This window comes from Drosophila pseudoobscura, chromosome 4 (genome assembly GCF_009870125.1).
Source record: "Drosophila pseudoobscura strain MV-25-SWS-2005 chromosome 4, UCI_Dpse_MV25, whole genome shotgun sequence".
Taxonomy (NCBI): Eukaryota; Metazoa; Arthropoda; class Insecta; order Diptera; family Drosophilidae; genus Drosophila; species Drosophila pseudoobscura.
In genome coordinates, this window is record NC_046681.1 from 3,191,644 (window position 1) to 3,213,683 (window position 22,040).

General features: G+C 48.4%; 1 protein-coding gene across 1 annotated transcript; it reads left to right on the plus strand.

The window, feature by feature from the left end:
* Positions 1–2,955: 2,955 nt before the first annotated feature.
* drl (derailed) lies at positions 2,956–21,007 on the plus strand. Its single transcript, XM_001356245.4, has 4 exons — positions 2,956–3,518; positions 18,043–19,393; positions 19,504–19,800; positions 19,934–21,007. The coding sequence occupies exons 1-4, from the start codon at positions 3,407–3,409 to the stop codon at positions 20,043–20,045; spliced, it is 1,872 nt and encodes a 623-aa protein (XP_001356281.3). The 5' UTR covers positions 2,956–3,406; the 3' UTR covers positions 20,046–21,007.
* The last annotated feature ends 1,033 nt before the right edge of the window (positions 21,008–22,040 follow it).

Here is a 22,040-nt window from a genome sequence, read left to right on the forward strand (position 1 = left end):
AGACCGCAACTCTACAGTTATACCCGATACTTGCTTTTGGCTACAAAAATGATCCGATCTGATCCAAATTCAGCAACCGGATAGATATGGTCATTCTCTATGATTCTGCGTTTTTAGTTTTCTCGAATGTGCAATATTGTGGATACAACAGATTTTCGTCCTTTGCGGGGGTGGAAAGGGGTGTGGTGAAATTTGGACACGAAACGGTCAAGGTCCGATATCACAGGAGTGTGGATACCAGATTTGGTTACTCTGGCTCTTATAGGTTCTGAGATCAAGGCGCTAATGATTTACTCTAAGCAAAGCCGCCTATGCTACGTGTGTGTCAGAGAGAGACAGGGCGAGAAAAAATGAAATTGTTTTCTTGATGCTGGCTATAATAATAATACGATCCAATTCAGATTCTGCAGTCTGCAGATATAGTCATTCTCTACGATTCTGCGTTTTTGGTTTTCTCGTATGTTTAAAATTGTGGATGCCACAGATTTTCGTCCTTTGTGGGGGCGGAAGTGGGCGGAGAGAAGTTTTGAAATATTTTTGTAGCAGTGACATATCACAGAAGTCTGGATCCAAAACATCGTTGCTCTAGCTGAACTGTCTCTTAAACTAATTGCATGAAATATTTATAATCATTTAAATTTAGCTAACTTTTAGCTTATCTTTTTCCGCCTTTAGTAACTAAGTACCAGTATTAACAGATAATTGTTAATTTAATAAATAAATAAATAGCTCTTATAGTCTTTGAGCACTAGGCGCTGAAGGGGACGGACAGACGGACAGGCGGACAGACAGACATGGCTCAATCGTGACTATTGATGCTGATCAAGAATATATATACTTTATGGGGTCGGAAACGATTCCTTCTGGACGTTACACACATCCACTTTCACCACAAATCTAATATACCCCAATACTCATTTTGAGTATCGGGTATAAAAACAGAAGTGGATTTTGAGGTTGGGGTACAAAATAAAAACAAATCTGCGAATCGGGTAGGACTATCCGTAAAACATTTATTGTGCTAATGTGCTTTGGCTTATTTTAATCAGCTTTTATATGCAAATTAATAAAATTTATTGTCAGTTGAATAAATAAGTTAAGAATATGGAAATCGGTTTATATTGAGTTTTTTTTTTTGGCATGGTGGATCTTTTGGAGGAGATTTTCATATGTGAAATGTATTAATTACTTTAATTTATTTACAGAACAGCAGAAGCCTTTTATTTTAACATATTTAAATAAATCAAAGAAATAACAGCATTTATTTATTTATCCAATTGCCCTATCATATTTCCTACACATTAATTTACATGGTTAAAATTTGCATACGTAACTCCTATGCCGAGGAGTCCAAATGGTTATTCTCCACTAAAAAGTTATTTTAATTTTAATTTAATCTTTATCTTTAATCTTAATTAATATATTTATATGGATATATAATTCCATGATACATATAAATAAACATATATATTTCAAAAAAATATGTACAGCAATTCTACAAAGCGAAAAACTAAAAGCGTATCAAAATTTTTCTACTTTTTTCTTATAATCTATAATCTTTTACCAGTATCCTGTATAGCCACACTTATTTTGGATGACTTCGCACATACCACGTTTTTTGCACAAATTCTCTACAATTCATTTTCTTTTCGAAAAGTATTTTTATCAATTCGACGTTTCAAGTCACCCCAAAGATTTTCAATTGGGTTTAAGTCAGGAGACTGACTTGGCGTATACATTTTTTTCCCCAGCATAAGGTTGCATAATGTCTGTCAATATGTTTTTACACCCGAATTGGATCACAGGATAAGTTATGCGATGTACCGGCTCAACGCCATGCCAATAAAAACAGCCTCAGATACATCGGCCTCCGTTCTTAACCACTTTCTTTGTGTACCGGACATCGAATTCTTGCCTTTGCGTCGTTGTATACATCTTCTGGAGTCATTATCAAAAAGATTTTTTTTTTTCATCTCTAAATAATATATTATTCCAATTTTAAAACCCATCTGACCCAGACAATGCCAAATGATTTTCGACGACTTTTTGCCTAATCTACAAAATTTCTACTCGGAGTAAGGCAACTTTCCGGACAATACGTCCTGTTAAGTCTTTGCCAATTTGAGCGGATATCGCCTTGGAAGACATGAACTGATCTTTTTTTGCAAGACTGATGATCGATTTTCAATAAGCAGATAGATAGATTTTAAATACCGAGCGTCCAAGACTTTTCGGAATTTCACGGAGAATTTTCCTTTCTTTTTGAAGATTTATGGTTTATTTTTACTTCTTTTCTTCAGAGGTACGGCCTATCTAAACAATTTTTGTTAACTCTCATGTACTTAAATATGAAAGAACTCAATAAAAACCAACAAGCCTTAAATCCTTAGGATTTAAATATTTTTGATTTAAATATTTAGCAAGACTGTAACCTTTCCAAATATAAACTATTGGAATCCATATACTTACAATAATTTGAGCCATTCCATAACAAACTAGGACGACGCCGATGTACTTATTTTTTTGGCCAGTAGTGTAAGTAGTTGAACTAACAGTTTAGCTTATACTTGTTAGCAGTTTTAATGTTATCGCACTGTTAATGTGAGCTCATCTGTTGAGTTTTTTCCTTCCTGCTGGAAACTGTTATACCAGCAAAAATGTTTTGTCAACATGCTGCGTATACAAGTTTACAAGCACATGTTTAATCCCAGCATGTTGACAAAACATGTTCGATAACGCTTTTTGAAATTCGATAACAATCCTTAAAGTACGAGACAAAGCCAAATAAAAATGGAAAAATGAATTAAAACATAACATTTTTCCTACGTTTAAAAATTGTCTCAACGAAATTTTTTCTGCTGTGTTTCAAGTGTTGCATTTTTTCTAGCAACATTTTAGAGTGGTGTGCGCGCAGCATGTTGCTGAGCGCTACCACGTTGTGCGAACACACCCTGCTCTCGTATATACCGTATTCGTGTTCGGCGAAAGAGACCGCGAATAACTGAATTTTGAATTTCGTCGTTGCCATCAATTGGGAAAAATCTTCGAGCAAGGTCGGTCACGGTGCGGAAAATTCGTCGCGGAGTCGGTAGAGTCGGTAGAGTCGAGTTAATTTCGAGCGTTCGAATGAGCGTTTGAAAGGCAGCGTGGTGCCAAATGCGCTGAAAAATAATTATATGTGTCCATCGATCAACCATTTGTAGTCATCCGGACTCTCAATTAAAACTAAAAGATTAAACAGTGCAGCGAATAATCGGTTTTTTGCCAGTGCAGCAAGATAAGTAAAGCAAAGAAAATAGAAAGAAACAGAACGAAGGAAACTGTGTAACGGTATTGAGTAAGGAAAAAGTTGAACAGCTGAAGGCGAAAAGTGTCAAAAAGCAGAGACGAGACGAGACCCACCGAAATGGCCGGCATCCGGAGAAATGTCTTCGCTATTGGATTACTTTACCTCCTGAGCGGCGCCCAGGCCCACCTGAACATCTTCCTGAATCTGCACGAGGTGCTGCGGCTAATAGGTGAGTTGTTAGAATCGAGCCCCCCGAGAATCGCTTAAGTCCTTTTGCGCCGACAGAAGCTCCTCCTGGTCTCGGGGCCAGCAATCGATTATCAATTAAGTGGAGGCCTGGCCCAACGGCCCATATGTTCTGCCTCGTAATTCGTGTCTCTTAGTTTTTAGTTTTGCATCCGTTGGTATTCGACAGAACAGTATCCGCTTCGTGAGGCTGCTTGCTGCCTCCTTTCGCTGGTGCATGTAGCAATAGTCCAGCAATTAGATTACAAATTGCCCTTAGAAATCATACTCGAAGAATTGGAAATGGCCTACGAATAGTTCGCTTGTAGGGAACAGATAGTATCTTCACACTTATTCGACTCAAAGTCAGCCAGCCAGGAGCCAGCCAGGAGCCAGCCAGGAGCCATCCAGGAGCCTTCAGTCCGAGTCCCAAACACCTTTCCCCACTCTCGCCGTCTTATCTTCCTCAAACACTCGTGCACTCGCACTCCGCATACAAAATCCTGCCAGAAAATGTCACCAGAGCAATAAAAGCGAGGGAAATTGTTTTACAATGTGTCGCAGGCCCAACAAAGAATTTACAGCCACCTCGGAACGTGGCTGCAAGCGCGACAGTGCCCTGCTGCATAAAAAATAAATCAGTAGCCGGAGAAAGGGAAAGGAAGTCCGTGGGGAACGGGATCGTAAAACACATGCAAAGTGTTTGTTTGCTCTGGAGATGTTTGCGCGCAGATAGGAGGCATTATCAAAAATTATGTTGTAAAATTTACAACACCACACTCGTTGGGCAACGGACGCCTCCCTGGGCCCCCGTGAGCAGGCAGCGGCTGTCCGTGCAAACAGGCCAAGTGATTGATGGCCACAGCAGCAGCTCCAGGAGCTCGCGTCACTCTTGAATAACTGGGTAAATATTGGGACGAGTGCAACTCCAATAGAGGAGCTACTGCTAATCAGGCGCTTATCTGGCCAGTTATCACCGCTGCCACTCGTCGTAATTCATGTAGTGCATTCGTGTTGCTTGGTGCTGCTTGGTGCTGCTTGGTGCTGCCTGGGGCTGGCACCTGGGGATCGGGTGGGCTTTCGGGCTATCCCCTATCAGCTATTACCCGAGCGCCAGGCCAGCAGACAATCAATCAGTGGCGCTGGAGTGGTGTCTGCGGGGGAGATGTGGGTATTGGCCAGTCGAGGCTCTGCGTCTGCACTTGACGCGGCTCGAGAAATTTATTAGTTGTGTCAGCCGCGTGTCAAACGAAATCAAAATTTAAACCCATTAAGCGGTTGCCGCTGTTCTTTTGCCCCGCCCCTCCATCGCCTGCAGTCAGAGGGGTTCTGGCCCGGCTCCGGCTTGGCTTGGCTTGGCTTTGGCTTTGGGTTGCGGATTCGGGTGATTTTCGGCTGGGAGAGGGAGACGACCCTCTCCAATTATTCAGCGGTGACAGCGGGTTGCATGCCTGACCTACTTCTGGCTCTCGGCTCCCTATATGCGATACGATACGATACGATATATATGTACATATATGTATTGGTATATGTATGTGTATATGGTGGCTTGGTGTCACTGCTATTTCATTTTATTTTTTCAGCGGTGGCTTCAAAAGCCTTTGTGTGAGTGCACATCAATTAAATTGTCAACCCGCCACCAGCAAAAAAGCGGAGGAGCTGGGCAGCGGCAGGGTCTGCGGCAGCCGAAGAAGCAGCGTTTTGTGCACTTGCAGCGGTAGTTGTAGTTGTTGTAGCTGCAGCTGCAGCTGCAGCTGGGGCATGGCATTCACATTCACCGTTCGTTAGGTTAAAATCCATCTGCCCCAAAAGCCCTACAGCCCCACAGCCCACAGCCCCACAGCCCCACAGCCCACAGCCAGAGTGAAGTGCGCTCCAAATTGCTCAGCTCTATGTAAACCGTGTCATCAGGTGTGGATCGGACATCATGGGCGCCACTCGGTTCTGCTGGGCGCTTCAGTGGTTCTGCTCGTTAGCGAAATGAGCGGATATGTAAAGTGGCCGAAGGAGTGGCGAGCCATAATGAAGGCCTGCAATAGTTTCCTCTCTGATGCGAAATTTATTCCTAAAATGCGAGCCTGCTAAAAGATCCCAGCTCTAACTAGAATGAGGACACTGATTCGAACCATTCAGAAATGTGCTGGACATGGAATACCTTCTGCTAGATCATAATCAATAATTTTGAAACATTACCCCAACACTTTGCCCATCTGTTGGCACCCAAAAGTTTCCTTTGCACTTCGACCAGTAAGCCCGACGAAAGTTTGTGCAACTTTAGAGTCCCTGCCATCTGTCTGCACAGATCTACAGCCACATCCACATCTACATCCACACCCGCATCCTCCTCCTTATCCACACATCCAATCGACAATTGCCAGTCACGTCTCGGGACTGTCTATCAACACTTGCTAATCCCATGCCTCTCTAAACGATTTGACATTTTGCACTGGGCCAAAAGGATTCATCATCTGCAGTGGAAAGTTCTGAAAATCGTTCTGCAGATTGTTGCCGATTCACGCTCGGCTAATAAAACCAAGAGCATTTGGCTAAAAATACAAAACATATTTTGGCAAGTAATGTGGACTCAATTAGCGAACGGCGTCATCGTCATCGTCATCCGCCCCCAACGGCGGCGTCCTGCCAAGACCTTTATTCGTTTGCGCGCAGGGGGAAAAGGGGAAAAGGGGAAAATACAGTTCGAGACAGAATAATTAATATCACGTTGGCAATCGAATCGGAGCAGGCATTTCGGCTAGAAGTGTTTGTGTTGCCAACAGCTCGTTCCCCGTCTAAGCCCCTTTCTCTGCCACGAGAACATAAACAACCGTCCTGTCCCGTCTCGTCCTTCTGGGTGCTGTGCTGAGCGTAATTGGCAAATGAACAACTCGCAGAGAAAGGATTAGAGGGAGCAGATGGCTGGGACCGTGTTGACGCCGTTGCAGGGACAAGGACGATGACGCAGCCAGCGGCAACGGCATTTGCAACATTTTGCTCGCTTGGCGGAATCTCAGCTGCCACTTAAATCCTGCCGCGGATGCACACACGCGTCAATGTCATTGCCCCGCCTCCATCCTCCATCCTCCATCCTCCATCCTTCACCCTCCATGCTGCAAGTCATTGGCCCTTCAGTGGCCATCACATCACAGTCGACCCCGTCCTGCACCGCCCCGCTCGTTGCATAAGCATTGGCCGACGCACTTCACGGTAATGCCAACAGCTACGACGGTACGCGACGGTACGGATAAAAATCGGTTATGGCTGGGTGGCCACGCCCCGTAACTGCCGCCTCCACTCGCGCTTAATTGATTCACTAAATGATTTGCGGAAGTGGATGTTGTTGCCGCAGCAGAGAGAGCCGTGGCGTGTGACAATAACAGTAACAAAACACAAGCCCACAAACAACTCAACGGCCAACACCACACGCACTGCCTCAACTGAGTGGCATGACAGGCCGACGAGCTTTGACTCTATTTGGTTTCTATATACTTTTAAATCTTGTATCAGTGATGAAATTCGTGTATTCCACGAAAATCAGCTAAAATAAGTTATAAATAAACACGTACATATATCAACTGTCTGTACCTCGAAACTCAATCGGTTCAATCGCACATCAGGTGGAGTTTCCAGAAAGCCTCATTGCCAAATGATATTCTAGTCCCATTCTGACCACACTTCTAACAATTGGTTGTTCAGGATGTCTTGCATAGCTTCACCGAAAACTACTACCAATTATTTGATGCACAACCAATTATTTGATGGAAAAACGATTGAAACAGAAGCTCGCTTAGTTCGTACACATCCTTCAAGGAGAGCATCACTAAGACACGGTCTTTATTCGGATGCAGAAATGTATTCTTTACACCGACACCCCACAGTTGCAGCGAGCTCCCTTCTGGGAGAGTTATATTCTGATCAGAGCTGTCAATCTACGTAATTTATGGCACTCACATTACGGCACTTATCGCCAAAGGGCCCAGAGAAATAAAGAAGAATTAAACTATCTGAAATTGCTTTGGGCCAGCCCGTTTGGCCTGGCTTTCAATTAAGCTAAATTTATTTAAATTAAAATCATATTTCACATTCCAATTTACCAGAGCACGCAACGCACACACGAGCACCGCAGCCCCCGGAGAGACCCACGGAAGAAATGTGCTTCCCTGTCATATCTCAAGTGCTTCCAAACCCTCTCCGGGCGGGCCGGCTGTCCGAGCTTTCCGGACTGGTTATCAAATTAATTTAATCAGATCCAATTGTTTATGTTTTTGGATGGTTTTTTCTCGGGTTTTATTTTTTTCTTTTTGTTTTGTTGTGTTTTTTGCATGATTGGTGGTCGTCAGACACGAAAGGGGAGAGGCTGAGGCTCCGCTACCCCAACCCCCACCCCCCTGGAATGAGTTGCACCATTTCCAATTGAGTGTGCTTCTCCCTCAGTTCTGGCCACATTAGTACTGGCACTCGCACTCGCTCTCCATCGCTTCCCCCGCGCTCCGACAATTATCGGGCTAGACAAATTGTTGCGTCCGTTATGAGGAGGATTTAATGGCTGCCCGGGATTGATGGCAAACACATGTGGGCGGTGGAACAAACTCATGAATTTCCTCGGTTTTGTGGAATTTTGGAAAAGCCGAAACTCAATTGAAGTGCGATTTGCTCTGGGGTGGTGGGGGACGGATTAAATCAATGCAAAAGAGACTTAAGTCCATGGTAATCCTTGAGAAATGGCCAAATCATCTTGCCAAAAACGATAGTCTGCGAGGAGTAATCTCTGGGCTGCCAAAGAATAAACGCATTAAATAATATTCCCCTGTCGCTTTTCCGGGGGAAATCTTTTTCCCACAATCATGATGAGCCATGAGCGATTAGCGGGGGGTGGCCGATGGGGTGGGCAGATGCATCAGCTTAGCTGCGAATAAAACGTCTAAATAAACAAAGCCAGAAGCATTTGACGCGTGCACGGCAAAAGCAATTGTATCTTGTGGATACCTTCTGCTGCTCGCACTGGCTCTCACCCTTCTCACCCAGCCTCCTCTCCGAACTCTCCCCCCGCTGGCCAGTGCCAGCACGGTGAAAAAGTGAGAAAAGTCGCACACAAGAATGACAAACGTTCCAGGCTCGTCATTCCCGTTCCTGGGGTTGTGGTGGTGGTCTCATTCTACCTTTGCAGCAACAGCAACAACAAAAGCAACAACAAAAGCAACAACAAAAGCAACAACAAAAGCAACTACAACAACAACAGCAATGCTACTTAATGGACCAGAAATGCGTCGTGCAAACACAGCAGCAATCCCCAGCTCCCTGACCCTCGTCCTGCCACTGCCACTGCCGCTGCCGCTGCCGCTGCGTATGCAAACAAACGGGGAACTGTGCCCGAAAGGGAAATGCTCGGCACCGTCAGGCAAAGGGGAGTGGGGGAGTGGGGGAGTGGAATGGGTACAGGCGCAGAGAAGACTGCGATGAGGGACTGACTCCATGGAAAGCAGGCGGAGCCGAGCACTTGAGCACGCCGCATCGTGGCTGAGTCCTGCCCTCACCCGCAGCGCACCGCTACTCCAACACCACGCTAGAGACATGCCCGGACCATGCCCATGGTCCATACACACACACACCCACCCCTGGTGCAGGCGACGGCTGAGACGTACACCTCCTTTCATCTTCCCAACCCTCGCTGAACGGTTCGTCCGGAGAATGGGCCTGAAACCTCGCCTGCAGTCTGCAGTCTGCCTGCAGGCCGACATTCCACTGAGGCCAAGGCACAGTGGCTCGCATCCTGTGAAGAGTGCATGCGATGTAAGGGAAGAGAAAGGACTTGGATGGATACTAGTATACCTATTGCTTCATTCATTCATGTTCTGGGGACTCCCAGCCCACTGTGCACAGTGTCGTTAGCGGCTCATATTTTTATTGCTGGCGAATTCCGAGCGGGCGCCTGCCTGCCTGCCCTGACGTTGCCGCCCTCCCTCCTCGCAGGCGGCTCCTGACATGACTCTCGTAATGAGCCCGTAAATTATTTTTTATTATTTCGTATTTAATTTTTTCATTGGCTGGCATTGTTCCTTCTTTACTCCTTTCCTGCGACAAGGACAAGGGTAACAGCGGTGCAGCAGCGGCGGCGCGTGTGTGGCATCCATTTGATGCTGGAATTGATTGTGGGAATATGATATGACGTCTGCTGGGTGGGGGGGGGGTCTGCTAGAGCACCAAAGGGCATTCGTCCTGAATCGATATCGATAGTCGGTGCTCTCGCGCCAAACTTCCTTGAAATGAACCACAACATAACGGTCTTCCGTCAGGGAATCTACGAGTATGAAAATAATGCTAATTAGTAATTACTTTCCGCACAATTTCGAGTATCTTCTCCATGGGTGGAGCATGCATTTATAAGCACACATGTACATATGTACACACAGCTTATTGGAAAATTTCACACGCCCGCACAAGTCTGCTCAGAAGCCGTCCCAGAAGCAGGGGCACCATTAGCTTCCCACGAACTGGGACGAGGGGAAGCCCAACAGAGGAGTGTGTCTGTTCTGATAACATTTCTGGCAATTAACAATTTTTGGAGCACTTAAGGGCCGCAAAAATGATGTGCATGTGGGGGCCTAATGGGTAATAATGAGGGATTGGATCGAATGAGATGGGATAAGCGAAGGAACGAAGCAACAGCTGAGGAGGCTGCCCTCCACAAAAATCGATGGGACTGAATGTGCCACTCAAAATACATAAGAAGTATTTACACACTGATTACCAATGCGAATCGTTCATTCTCGTCCAAGAAATTCTCTCGGAGCGCAACGAATTTTGGAATTCCGATTCCTTCGATTGACCCACTTATAGTTTGTGTTTTTCGGTTCCGCCTTGTCACGCCGGGATGGCTCCCAACACTCCCGTCACTCCCGACATATGCCAAATGTTTTTCAACAATTTTGCGCCAATCAAAACATGCAAGAGACCGGCGCCCCTCCGCCGTAACAGACGCCGTAACAAGCAACAGCTTTGACCATATAATTTTCGAGTATGGTATGTCTTCAATCGGACTGAGGCTGAGGCTGGGGCTGGGACCTCTTCTGGCTTGCTACTTTGTAATTCTTCTGTCACGCGCGAAGGAAACTCCACATGGCACGTGAAGAGAGCAGGCAGACAGGGATCGGGCGATCGGCGGGGCGAGCAAGAATCCTGATTATTTTGCGGTTTATTTTAAGTTTAATTAAGCGATGATACGGAATATTTATAAAATGTATTTCTTCTGAAGAGCAAGGCAGACGAAACAGCGTCCCCCCTGTCCCCTGTCCCACTACCACGTGAGCGCAAGTGTGAGTGTGAGTGTGCGTGTGCTCGCTATGGCCCATGGGTGTTTGGCAGATTCGTTCCGCGGCGAATGAAATTCGCTCTGCGTTCTCCCGTGCATTAGTCGCGGTTATTATCATGTCTGCTCTCCCGCTCTCCCGCTTTCCTTGTCCACCTATCTTCTTTCTCTTTCTCTTTCTGCTGTGTGCGTTTGTTTGGACAGCCAAATGGGCGTTGAGTGTCTGTTTGAGTTGGGTGTGTCGAAAGGAAGACAAAGTTAGAGAGAAGCAGAAACAGAAACAGAAGGAGAGATAGAGATAGAGACAGAGATGGAATGAGGAGTATTAGCAACATTAACACATTAACATATTTAAATGTGGCATAAGCCAGGGGTGGCGGGGCGGCCGATGAATAAATAAGTGAATGAATGAGTGCATTCAATTGGAAATCTATTAAGTGAGCGGAAAAGAGCGGCCGCAGCAGCGTCTGAATGATGTGCGATGTATCCATAAAATATGCATAGAATTTGCTTTGAAACGAATCCAGAAGAACAGAGAAATCTCACTTGGAACAGGAGCAGTGGGTCCCGCCCGCACACACCTCATTGTCCCACTTAACTGGCAATAAACTGGCCGAAATCCCATACAATTATCCCACCGCTAAGCTGTGTTAATTATATCTGTATCTTGACTGTTTTTTCCTCACACGCCACTTATCCACCAGGGTAGAGTTGATGAGCGAACAGAGGACCCCAGAGAACCACAGAGGAGAAGAAATCGAGGAAGTGCGAAGAGGAAAAAGGCAAGAGTACTCGCTCCGAAAGCTTCTGGCACCCATCCAGCTGCCGTCCCTCCGCCCCTCCGTCCATGGATCCCTGTGTGTGGTATTCGAAAAAATTGTATTTTCCATTTGCCGCCTTCTGCCTTGTCACGTTTACAAGATGATAAAGTAAAGCCCTAACCACTTTTCAACAACGAATGAAAACAAACCCAAAATACACACATGCGAGAGGATATGTATGTGTATTTGCTTGACCCAAAAAACACTCACTCTGGCCCAAACAAAGGCCGAAAACTTTTCACGCCTGCCACGAGGAGAAGGTGTGGGTGGGGCAGTGTCCACTTCAGTGGCAGCCACGCCTCCGACACCAGTGCCTCCAATGCAACAATGCTAATCTGCTCTTGCAACTTCTCTTCTCTCTCCGCTCTGCCATCCGCTCTCTTTGGCTCATTGTTTGCCTCCCAGCAGCTGCTCGGCAAAAAGTCAATACGACAAAGTCCGTAGCCGTAGCCGTAGCCGTAGCCGTATGCTCCTCACTCGGTCAGAGTCATAAATTACAGCATCCCGGGGGTGCTATCGAAAAATATGTGCGTCTCCTCTCCTCCAGCAACTCCAGTGCCACACTGAGAGAAAAACAAAGCGCCATGGAGCAGGAAACACACACCTGAAGGCAAGAACAATACAGAAACAACTAGATCATAAATCAGTTTCCAGTTCCCAGTACCAGTAAACGTTCTCTCAGTGTAGGAGCTCGCCTCATCTCCGTGTTTGTTTTGGGCTGTGTGCGATGCCCCGATGCCCCGAGGTGCCTGCTAACTGCTCCTGCTGCCTTGTCAAAAATTGTTCATAAATTCTACCTCAAAGCAGCACCTCTGCCCTGCCCTGCCCTGCCCTGCCCCGCCGTGCCCTGGCCCATACTCCGTCGCAAACTCCGAAAAATTTCAGCACAGGAAGTTGCTGTTTACTTAAGGCTCACAAAGCACACAGAAACAAATTCACATACGACTTTGCGGGTTTTCTGGAATGTCTTTGGCCCGGTCGACCCCAGGACCACCCAGGGATGCAAATCCAAGCCGCAACGCCATTAGAAGCTGACCCAAGCAGGTAAACCGCAACGAAAGCTCCCATCTCCACCCTCAACTGGGCCACACACTCTGGGGGCACCTGCCCCATATGGAGGAGCACCGCCCCCGCTTTATGTCTTAACATACATTTTATGACAGCGCCTAGACGCCGATACAGATACAGCTACAGCTACAGCTACAGATGCACATACATATATATAGATGCGTAGAGGGATCCTCCAGCTAAAGGTGATAAAAATTTCATTACGTCACGCAATGCACAAGGTACGTCGCAAGAGCGAGCCAGAGCTAGCCACGTTGCCTGGATTCCTTGTATTGCCTGGAAAAGTGAAAGAAAACTTTGCACCAGTGGCAAGTTAATGGCTGCCTCTGTCCCAGCGTTTCCGTGGAAGAAATCACTGTGATGGGAGAGCTGATGGGGATTGGTATGGGGATGGGGATGAAGGGGCAGGACTGATGGATGTGTGTGGGTGTTGCCATACAGGTATCTGCCACGATTCCCTGCGGCTGTTGCTGTTGCTGTTGCCGCTGCCGCCGAGTGTTGCTGCCTTCTATCTGGTCTCTCGGTTAATAATCACATTTACTCCTACAGATAATCACATTAAATTTAAGACCTTCCCTGTTAATGCTCCTTTTGATTTTTTTATGAGTTCATGGGACTCACTTCACATCAGGTCGCATCGCCTCGCCGAGCATCGGCTGCCATCCCGGAGTAGGAGTGCCAATGGGGGAGCCTAGTTGCGGCTTGGTTGGGGTTGGCGTTGGGGTTGGCCCTGGGGTTGGCGTTGCCGTTGCCGTTTCCCCCGAAGCGCACCTGCTCAAGTGCCTGCCGAAGGGTGTATTTTGAAGCAGATATCGGCCAAGTAGCTCGGACATTAGATTAATTACAGATTAGTGGGGGAATAATTAAGCTGTTTAAGTGTCTTGACCCAGATGGGTTCAGGCGAGGTGCGGTGTGGTGTGCGGTGGCTTGGGGGAGCAATACTAAAGTCCTTTTGACAAATTTAATTTATTTTTTCTATTTTGTAAGAGTATCGTGAATTTTTCGAGGATTATTACAGGCCACGGATCTCTGTGATAAATCATATCTCTGAATCACAATCATATGCTCGAATATCAGTGGAAGAGAAGTTTATTGCCCCCAGTCATTGCTCTCTCCGATTCCGATCCTGAGCCCTTTCCCAGTACAGACGGAATTAACATTTTTAATTGAAAGAAACTGAAGAGACCTAACGAAGCTTGGACAGACATTCCCATTCCCATTCCCATTCCCATTGCCTTTTGCAAAGCCTGCAAGAACCATAAATGTAATGCGTTTCTTTTATGGGCCTTGTCATAGAAATCTACAGGCGTTTGGTAACATAATTTATGCACCATTGCAGGCTGCCTCGCAGAATTTATGGTGTTGACCGGGCTAAGAGCGGGAAAGGGGCAGTCTCCGATGAAGAGGCCGCGTCGAGGTGATAATGTAAAAGAAAATACACAGCTCTGGAGGTGGAGCGTTGCAGAGCAGGACTGGTACATGATGAGTGCGTTTGTGCTGCAGGCGGGCAATACGAAAGGAAAAGAACAGAACCAGCAGAAGCTGCAGCAGAAGCAGCAGCAACAGCTCCAACATCACGGTTGCAGAACCAGGCCCAGACTCAGAAACAGACGCAGACGCAGACGCAGACGGAGAGGCTGGAAGGGACCGGGGAAAATAAATTGCAGCTGCTCGAGCGGGCGATGAAATACAAATAGAAATACTTGGCAGCTACTGGATGAAGTTGCCACACAGCCTGCCACTGACTGGCAGACTGGCTGACTGGCAGACTGTCAGAGGGCCCCAACGCTGCCTGGCCGGAGCTGGAGTCACTTCACATGTCCTTTGGCTTGTTTGTCTTACACTCTGACGCTCTGCGGATCGGATCCGAGTGGAGCGGAGCGGAGCGGAGTGGAGATGGGCAAGCTGATGATAAGTTGTTTGGTCAGACAGCGCTGTGCGAAGAGGCCTTACCCACGAAGCCAGCCAAGCACGAATCATGACCATTTGAGCATAAAAATTGCCTTACCTTGGTCTTCGCTAGCTGTCTGCCCGCTCCCTCCTCCCTGCCCTCTGCTCGCTCCCTGTGCAGAAACCAGGCACCAGGCACCAGGCTTCCATGTCTGCTCTTGACCTTTTATGGTGAGACTCAGAGTCGGAGTCGGAGTCGGAGTCGGAGTCAGACTCCAGTGGACTCCAGTGCGATTTAATCAGCATCCTCGACTAACATATAATTTGGAGAATTGCAAGATGCATTTAAGGAGTTAGTTTGAGCATCAAAGGAAGAGCGAGAGAGGAAAGGGAGGGAGCTTGAGTTATGATGTGCCTGCCTTTGGCTTAGACAAATTTGCGGCTCTGTCTTCGTATGTAGATGGAGATTGAAATTGCAAAACCCATTAGATGTCTGCACAACCCTTGTCTCTCTACCCCTGCCCCCCGGGCAGCCCTTCCGAGGGCGGCCCTAAATCAGCATCAGCTTCTAGGCCAATGCCCAACCAAATGTCATCATCAGCCGCGGGCCGATTCAGATAACTCCCCCCAGATAATAATAAAAATGTCGTCTGACTTTAGACACCCTCACCCTCACCCTCGCTCGCTCACTCTCCAACTCTCCCTCTCTCCCTCACACCCTCTCCAGCGCCAATGTTTGGGACCAGGCCCTCGCTTGGGGTCTGCTTTAATGCACAACATATTCATGTGTCAAAAGACAATTTCGGATTTATGGCCTGCGAAATCCCCCACCAGATCCAAACTCAAACTCAAACCCAGTCCCAAAACCCCACAGACGCGACTACGAGAGAGCCAGAGTGACGCAATGTGGGCGAACGAACAACAGAAAAAATATGTTAAGAAAGCATAAAATGATATCCAAACTACCCACAACTCGTATGACATGGTCTGGCTATGGTCTTGTCTGGCTCGGGTCTGCTCTGGTCTGCTCTGGTCTGGAAATCTCACTCGTGTCTGGCTTGGGTTTGCATAAATTAGGGTCCGGACGGGTTGCTGAAAGGCCTCGGGAGGGGCAGGGGGACACTCGCACGAGCATTCCGAGGCTATTGGGATCTCAAAAAATTGGCAATTCTTTCTCCTCTTTTCGGTTTATGCGTTAGCCATGGCGTTTTTAGGGTTGTAATTGAAATTAAATAGATGTCGTGCCATGAATTCAAATCGCTTTCGTTGAGGCTGTGGCTGTGGCTGTGACTGCGACTGGGAGTCTGGAAGCTGTTTTGGTGCTGGAGCAGTTGAAGAGATGTCTCCCAACGGTGGAGAACGAGTTTGCGAGTTATTTTTGGCCAAATTAAAGCCACTTTTTGCCCGCTTTCCGGCGGAGACTTTCCTGCTGGAAGTCAACTCTTCCATCGCCCAGTGGCGACCGGCGCAGCGGGAGACGCAATTGCTTTCGCCTCCCTTTTATCCGTTTTTCTTATTTTCATTCGCGCAGTTTTCAAAACTTTTACTTTTCGCCGCGCTTCGAATTTATGTGTCAGTGGCACTTGAAGCAGAAGTTTTTCGGGGGCTGCTGCTCCACACCCTCCCAGCTGCCGACGCGCTGCCTCCACGATTGATGGATGCTGGGGAAAATCGATTTTCCTCACGGCACCTGCCCTGCCTGCCCTTCCAGCCCTGCCCCGCCCTGCCCTGCTTGGCATCGACTTCATTTGTTGGGCAATCAGCACTAATTAGCACTAGACCCTGGAGTTGAAATGCAAAACGCGTCGCGAGGGGCTGAGTAAAGGGTCCAAGTAAATTGCTATTACTTGTCTATGATTGCAAGGGGTGGGGACACGGGGTTGCTGGCTGGTGGCTGGTGGCTGTAGTAGAATGTTAGCCGCATCTGCGGAAGGGAATTTCAATTGTAATTGTTCCCAAAGTTTCCAGAGAGGGAGCAGAAGAGTTTTCTCTGGGATTTTCTTTAATTTCTGTGCTTTGCTACACTCAATGAGCTGCACCTCCACATGTCTGAGGCCCATTAACCCTTTGACCCCCCTGCCGTGATGCAGTTATCATCAGCTCTCTATCTCCGCCGACTGAGTTCATTATGCGACAGTTTTTCATATCTACCCTTAAACCTCGAACTCCACCTCGAACTCCAGCTCCAGCTCCCCTCCCTCCCAGGACATCGCTACTAATTACATTTTCAGAGTGCAAACGAAGCGTGCAAGGAACCGGAGAGGCAGTGCTGGAGTGCCTAGTCTGGGTGCCGGGCTTGTCCCCACTAATTAGTACGATATAAGTATATATGAATATATAGACCGCTTTATGCACTAGCTTCCCTCTCTCTCTCTCTCTCTCTCTCCTGCGCTGTGGGTGCCATGAATAGGCCGAAGCATAAGTGGCATAAATTAAAATAAAATGTACAAGAATAAAATGTAACTGCGACGGGGCAACGGCAACGGCAGCGGCAACTGCGATAAAAATCTAAAATAAACATTGCCTCTTGCTGCAGACGGGGCATGCAACGCACACATGCAGCAGCTAGGCAGGGGCATGTGCAGGGGCAGTGGCAGGGGCAGGGCAGCCTTAATTAAGCATGAACATTTAACCTGCCCACCGAGCCACGCCTCCGCGGGAGGCAGAGAGTCGGAGTCGCGTGTCTTGGCCAGGGGTCCGCTCGGGTCCTAAATTTAGATTGATTTATTGAGCGCCACGCCAGGCAGGGATCGGTGCGAGGGAGGGGTCGCCGTCACCCCTTAGCCCGAGTAATCGCACGGCTAATTTAATTAAAAATGCATTGTCAGACAGGTAGCAGTTACAAGCTGCCTCTGCAGCAGTCCCAGTCCCAGCCTCATGGTGCGGGGCAACATGCAACATGCACAAGCTGTCAAAACTATCAGATCAATTTAGATACAATGGCGACCAGACCCTTGGACAGGTGTCTATTATAAGCGGGTTACCTTCAATGCTCTCTGCTTTTAAGGTGGAACGTTACCTGCCCAGTTTGCCTGTGTTTAAGGACACTTTAAGGATACTTTCCTCCTTGTTCCAAGGCTGTTATCCAAACAAAAGGGAACGTGGCAGACAAGCACTTTGAAGCGAGCCGGCTGCCATTTAACTCCTTCAATCTGTCACTGTAGTGTCTCGATGGACAGATATTGGCCGAGTCCCGATTAAGGGGGGGGGGGGGGGGGATTAAATTTACCACGCCCTCGCCCCCGCCCACCCACAAGGAAGACGGTTATCCCTGGTGATTGATTATGCAGCCGTCTAGTGTGACTTGGCGAAAAGTTCTTCCCTGATAGGGAAGGGGTACGGATTCATTTCCTCGGGGGTCGGATATTGATTTGGGGGTCACAGTCACAGTCGCAGTCACAGTACAAGCATTGCTATAAGATTTCCGTCTCTCTCTTTCTTTGAAGGTGTCTCCGCGGAGCTGTACTATGTGCGGGAGGGAGCCATCAACGATTACGCCCTGAACTTCGCAGTTCCTGTGCCGGCCAATATCAGCGACGTGACCTTTACCTGGCAGTCGCTGGTGGAGCACCCGCTTCCGTACAGCATCAACATAGCCACCTCGGACACGGACGTGCTGCCCCGCCCCCTGCTGAACATCTCCCGGATCGGTGACGTGCCGCAGGAGCCGCAGACCTGGGGCATCGCCCTCAAATGCTCGGGCACGCGCAACGCCGAGGTCACCGTCACCATAAACGTGGAGGTGATCCTCGACAGGACCACCAACAACAACACGAACCTGATCTTCAAGCGCAAGAAGATCTGCCTGAAGGAGGAGCAGGACAGCGCCCACGAAGAGTACGACGACGACGACGTGCTGCAGCCGGCCCTGGGCGGCCACGAGGACGTTCAATATGTCGACCACAACGAGGAGCACGTGGTGGCTAATGGGCACTTGGCTCCCAGCGTGGATCACGACAAGCTGAAGCACCGAAACGTGGTGACCGAGCCGTCACTGAATGTGGGTCGAGGCAATGGCAACGGCAATGGCAATGCGGGAGGGTCCAAGCGGGACTTCGATCCCATGCTGAGGGAGAACCTGGTGCCGCCGGCCAGTGGCCTGGTCACACTGATTGTGGGCGGCATCCTGGCCCTGGTCCTCGTGTCCACCCTCATTCTGATCGCTTACTGCGCCAAGGGTCCCTCCAAGCGCCATCCCTCGAACGGGGTGCACTTGATCAAGACCTCCAGCTTCCAGCGCCTGCCCACGATTTCGTCCACGGCCCACAACTCGATCTATGTCTGCCCCTCGACCATAACGCCCACATACGCGACCCTGACGCGGCCATTTCGCGAATATGAGCATGAGCCTGAGGAGTTCAACCGCCGTCTCCAGGAGCTGACAGTCCAGAAGTGCCGCGTGCGTCTCTCCTGTCTCGTGCAGGAGGGAAACTTTGGGCGCATCTATCGCGGCACTTACAATGACTGTCAGGAGGTTCTGGTTAAAACTGTGGCGCAACACGCCAGCCAGCTGCAAGTGAATCTCCTGCTCCAGGAGTCCATGATGCTCTACGAGGCCATCCATCCGAACGTTCTCTCCGTGCTGGGCATCTCCATCGAGGACTACGCCACCCCGTTCGTCCTCTATGCGGCCACGGGCAGTGTCCGCAACCTGAAGACCTTCCTGCAGGACCCCTCCTACGCACGCAGTGTCACCACCATTCAGACGGTGCTAATGGCCTCCCAGCTGGCCATGGCGATGGAGCACTTGCATAACCACGGCGTCATCCACAAGGACATAGCGGCCAGGAACTGTGTGTAAGTTGAGCCCAAGTTGAGTCCCAATCCCAAATGGGATCTCCAGATGCCCCTGTGCCGTGCTACAATCTAAGGAACGACTCCGCCATCCTCCCTCTTTTCTCCCTCAGTATTGACGATCAGTTGCGCGTGAAGCTAACGGACAGCGCCCTTAGTCGGGACCTGTTTTCCGGGGACTACAACTGCCTGGGCGACGGCGAGTATCGACCCATCAAGTGGCTCTCCCTGGAGGCCCTTCAGAAGTCCCACTACAACGAGGGCAGCGATGTGTGGTCCTTCGGCGTCCTCATGTGGGAGATGTGCACGCTGGGCAAGCTGCCCTACGCCGAGATCGATCCCTATGAGATGGAGCACTATCTCAAGGATGGCTATCGACTAGCTCAGCCCTTTAATTGTCCCGACGAGCTGTAAGTATACCTCAGCCCCTTATTTGTATACCTATGTATATTTTTGCAGACGCAACAGCCCCCTTAGACTAGGTTTCTTTGTGTTTCGTTTACTAAACTGTGGGCATTGTCTTTGTTTTCTCATCACCTGCAGCTTTACGATCATGGCCTATTGCTGGGCCTCGATGCCGGCCGAGCGACCCTCGTTCAGCCAACTGCAGATCTGCCTCTCGGAGTTCCACACCCAGATTACCAGATATGTTTAACCAGCGGTGCTGAAGCATGCCAAGACCTGTAAATACAACAAGAGGCGACGTCGCAAGATATTCCAGCAGACCACGTCGTCCACTCTGTTCCCAAAGACATATTTAAATGGTAGCGCCTAGAGCGGGGCTCGCATCTACTCGTAGAAGATCCCCCGCACGTATTCTTATTATGTGTATGAAGATAGTTATTTATGCAGAAGGAGTGCAAGAGGTGCCGTCGGGTGCGTTGGGTAACGCAAGCAGAAGATCTTTGAAAAAGAGGAACTACCGGAACTACCCAACTGCCCGACGATGCTCTATGCCCTATGTAGCACTTATTGATAGGCTAGCGTGTAAGGAGACAAGTGACATTTCAATGCAAACATTATAAGATACAGAACATACGAGTACACACACCCCTACGTCCCCCTGTTAGAAACACTAGCACCTTCGCTCTGTAGGAAGAGCCAAGCCCAGTAGAGAACAGGTAAAAGTTTCAATGAGAATCCAAATGGGTTCTTGCAGAACTTCAACAAAAACTAAAACTAAACATACGGATAGTAAGCATGCATAGCCCCAGTACTAGGATAGGAACCGAACCCCAGTATGCCCAGTATGCCCAGTATGCCCAGTATGCCCAGTAGGCCCAGTATGTACGGGAAGGAGAGAGAGGAGAGCTCTTGAAGTTGCAGTCATTATAAATACTAGTGGGATACCAATAAAATACCGAAACGAAACGTATATCTATGCAAGTGTATTAACGTGTACGTACATGTCTAAGAACCGTAGTGCTAGTAAGACTCTACATATTTATCTAATGTTAGTGCACATGCGATAAAGTCCCCTCCCCTTCTCAGTTAGTTTATTTGTGTAATATACTTAAGCAGTTTGCATTAGGGCCTAAGTTATTCCTATGATTTGTATTGCAAGACACAAAGAAATACCATTTCAATAAACGTCCGTGCATAATATTTAAAACACAACCAAATGGACTCTTTTATAAGTGGGGCGAATGGGAGATCGCTATGGAGCCTCTGAGGAGGGTAAGTAAAACATTTCCATTCTGGGCAACAATTGAGTCGGCCCACGGCCACGCCCGTCACTTAGGCTAAAACAACGTGCTCTAAGAGCAATGTGCTGTTTGGTTACCGCACAACCCCAGCCCCAGCCCCATCTACACCTTCAACTCCATCTCCATCTCGTAGCCATCACCAGCCTAACCAAGCCCCAACGCAAGGCAACGCAACGTAACCGAACCAATCTCTTTGCGTATCCAGGCGCACCGGCAACACAAAAGGCATGTAATGCCAACTGCCTATTTGAGGCGAAGAATGGTGAATGGTGAGCAGGCGAGCAGGCGAGGAGTGAGAGAAATGCGGGTAAGATCCCGGGTCCTGGCCGCACACCTGCACGTGGAATGGGAGCCGTGGCCTGCCTTTTGATTGCCATGCTGACACTACTTAGTTTTTGGCACGTCATGCTGGGGACATGCTGTTGGCGGTGTCCTTTTTAATATGCCTGTCACACCACCATCAGCGAGGAGAGCACTAGTTTAAGTCCTCGTCCTCCTCGGGCAGGCTCCAGCTCCGGCACCGGCACCGGCGACGCCACCGGCAACGGGCAGAACTTCTCTTAAAAAACGTTCGGCGAACGCTGCTCGCTCTCGCTCTTGCTCCTGCTCGGCACGTGCCCGCACCCGTGGCATTTAGCTAAAGCCACTACGCAAATCGAAAGCTAATAAGTATAATGTAGCAGGCTGTGGGGCAGCTCCACGAGAAAGTGGATTACATTAAGTTTGGAGAGCTCGAGCTTTGTTTTGGATTTAAATGGAAGAACACAATTTAAACCACAGCCCAAAGAGTACAACCTCCACCTAATATTCATTTTGTTCTCGAGGTATCATATCTCTTTCATATATGTGCGTATGTATATGGATGTACATGTCAATCGCAGCGTGTGAATCATATTATTGATGACCAGGGCAAACCCCAAATTTGGTCAAAGACCTTTCATCCT

Bases quoted from the DNA above. Each gene is read 5' to 3' on its own strand.
- drl (XM_001356245.4), top strand. From the start codon at position 3,407: ATGGCCGGCATCCGGAGAAATGTCTTCGCTATTGGATTACTTTACCTC. The intron at 19,394-19,503 runs GTAAGTTGAGCC...TTTCTCCCTCAG, and splicing joins ATAGCGGCCAGGAACTGTGT to TATTGACGATCAGTTGCGCG. The intron at 19,801-19,933 runs GTAAGTATACCT...CATCACCTGCAG, and splicing joins TTTAATTGTCCCGACGAGCT to CTTTACGATCATGGCCTATT.